The sequence below is a fragment of the Belonocnema kinseyi genome, chromosome 6 (assembly GCF_010883055.1).
Source record: "Belonocnema kinseyi isolate 2016_QV_RU_SX_M_011 chromosome 6, B_treatae_v1, whole genome shotgun sequence".
NCBI classification, from domain to species: Eukaryota; Metazoa; Arthropoda; class Insecta; order Hymenoptera; family Cynipidae; genus Belonocnema; species Belonocnema kinseyi.
Window position 1 is genome coordinate 46,054,488 of NC_046662.1, and position 1,140 is coordinate 46,055,627.

The window sequence follows — 1,140 nt, forward strand, 5'->3', positions numbered from 1 at the left end:
GGGGGTAAAAGGGATAGATAAAATAACGGGAAATTTGGGCGGGAGTGAAAAGGAGGGAAGTAAATCAGGAAAAAGTTGACGAAGAGAGGGTAACGGAAGTAGGAGAAGTGAGGGGAGCGTAACTAAAGAAAGTGAGTAGTAATAAGGGGGATATCGAAAGTGAGGAGAAGAAGCGAAGATCGAAGTGTGGGAAAAGAAGTTGAGGAATTCAGGGGGAGTGGGGGAGGGGAATGAAATTAGGAGAGGGGAAGATTCGAGAAATTCATTTACTTCTTATTAGACTCCTAAGCCCTATTTTGTAGGCGCAAGGTATTTGACCAATTTTTTTTTTTTTACTTGGTGGCGAATCACTACCAGAAGTCCTGATATAATCAACAGAACAACAACAATCTCGATCATTTTTTTGTTTTAGGTGGAGTTCACATGTCAGCCTCGCGAGGTTCACCTCCCGGTGGGTCATCAGTGGGTGGTGGTCAAGGTGGGGGTCTGGGATCCGGTCTAAATTGTGGTCAAGGTTCTCCGGGAGCGACTTCCGGTAGCGGCGGTGGTGCCGGAAGTACCGTCTCGTGTGTGGTGAGCGAGGGAAATGGGAACGAAGCCTCTGATTGGAGAGGAGCCCACAGCATCGCGGCGCTCAGGCGTCGAGCTTCCGACGCTTCCCAGCAATACAGCCCGCAACCACCTCCACCTGGTCCACCTCAATATGCTCATGATTTGGAGTACAGTTCGGTCTACTGAGGGTGAAAAAATTAAAATATTCTTCCCACGCGTTTTAAAAATTTCGTATTCTTCCCACGCGTTTTCGAAAATTTCGATCACGAAAACTGGTATTACACCTGTGTTTCTATAAATGGTATCTACCTTTTGTTTCGAAAAAGAACTTTTTTCGGAATTTTGTGTGACACTAAAATTGATCTTCTATCTTCGAAGAAAGATAGAATTGGAAATATGAGTTTGATGCAGAATTAGATTGACAGAATACTATGATCGATTAGATTTTGTTGCTTTAGTACCTGATAAAACAAATCTAACGATATCGACATTTTTCGGAAAATTTTGAAGGAATGTCAAAAATAGAGGTTGGCAGAATTTGGAGAGTTGAAATTTTTGATTTTCGCAGAGGTTTTAAGAGATTAGAGA

At 43.0% G+C, this 1,140-nt stretch overlaps 1 protein-coding gene across 1 annotated transcript in view; it reads left to right on the forward strand.

Moving 5' to 3' along the window:
• Window positions 1-738, forward strand: part of LOC117175028 (homeobox protein orthopedia-like) — a 154,902-nt gene extending 154,164 nt beyond the window's left edge. Inside the window, exon 6 of the mRNA XM_033364538.1 lies at window positions 413-738. Within this exon, the coding sequence (XP_033220429.1) occupies window positions 413-738 (326 nt within the window). The remainder of the gene's footprint in view (window positions 1-412) is intronic.
• Window positions 739-1,140: the final 402 nt, after the last annotated feature.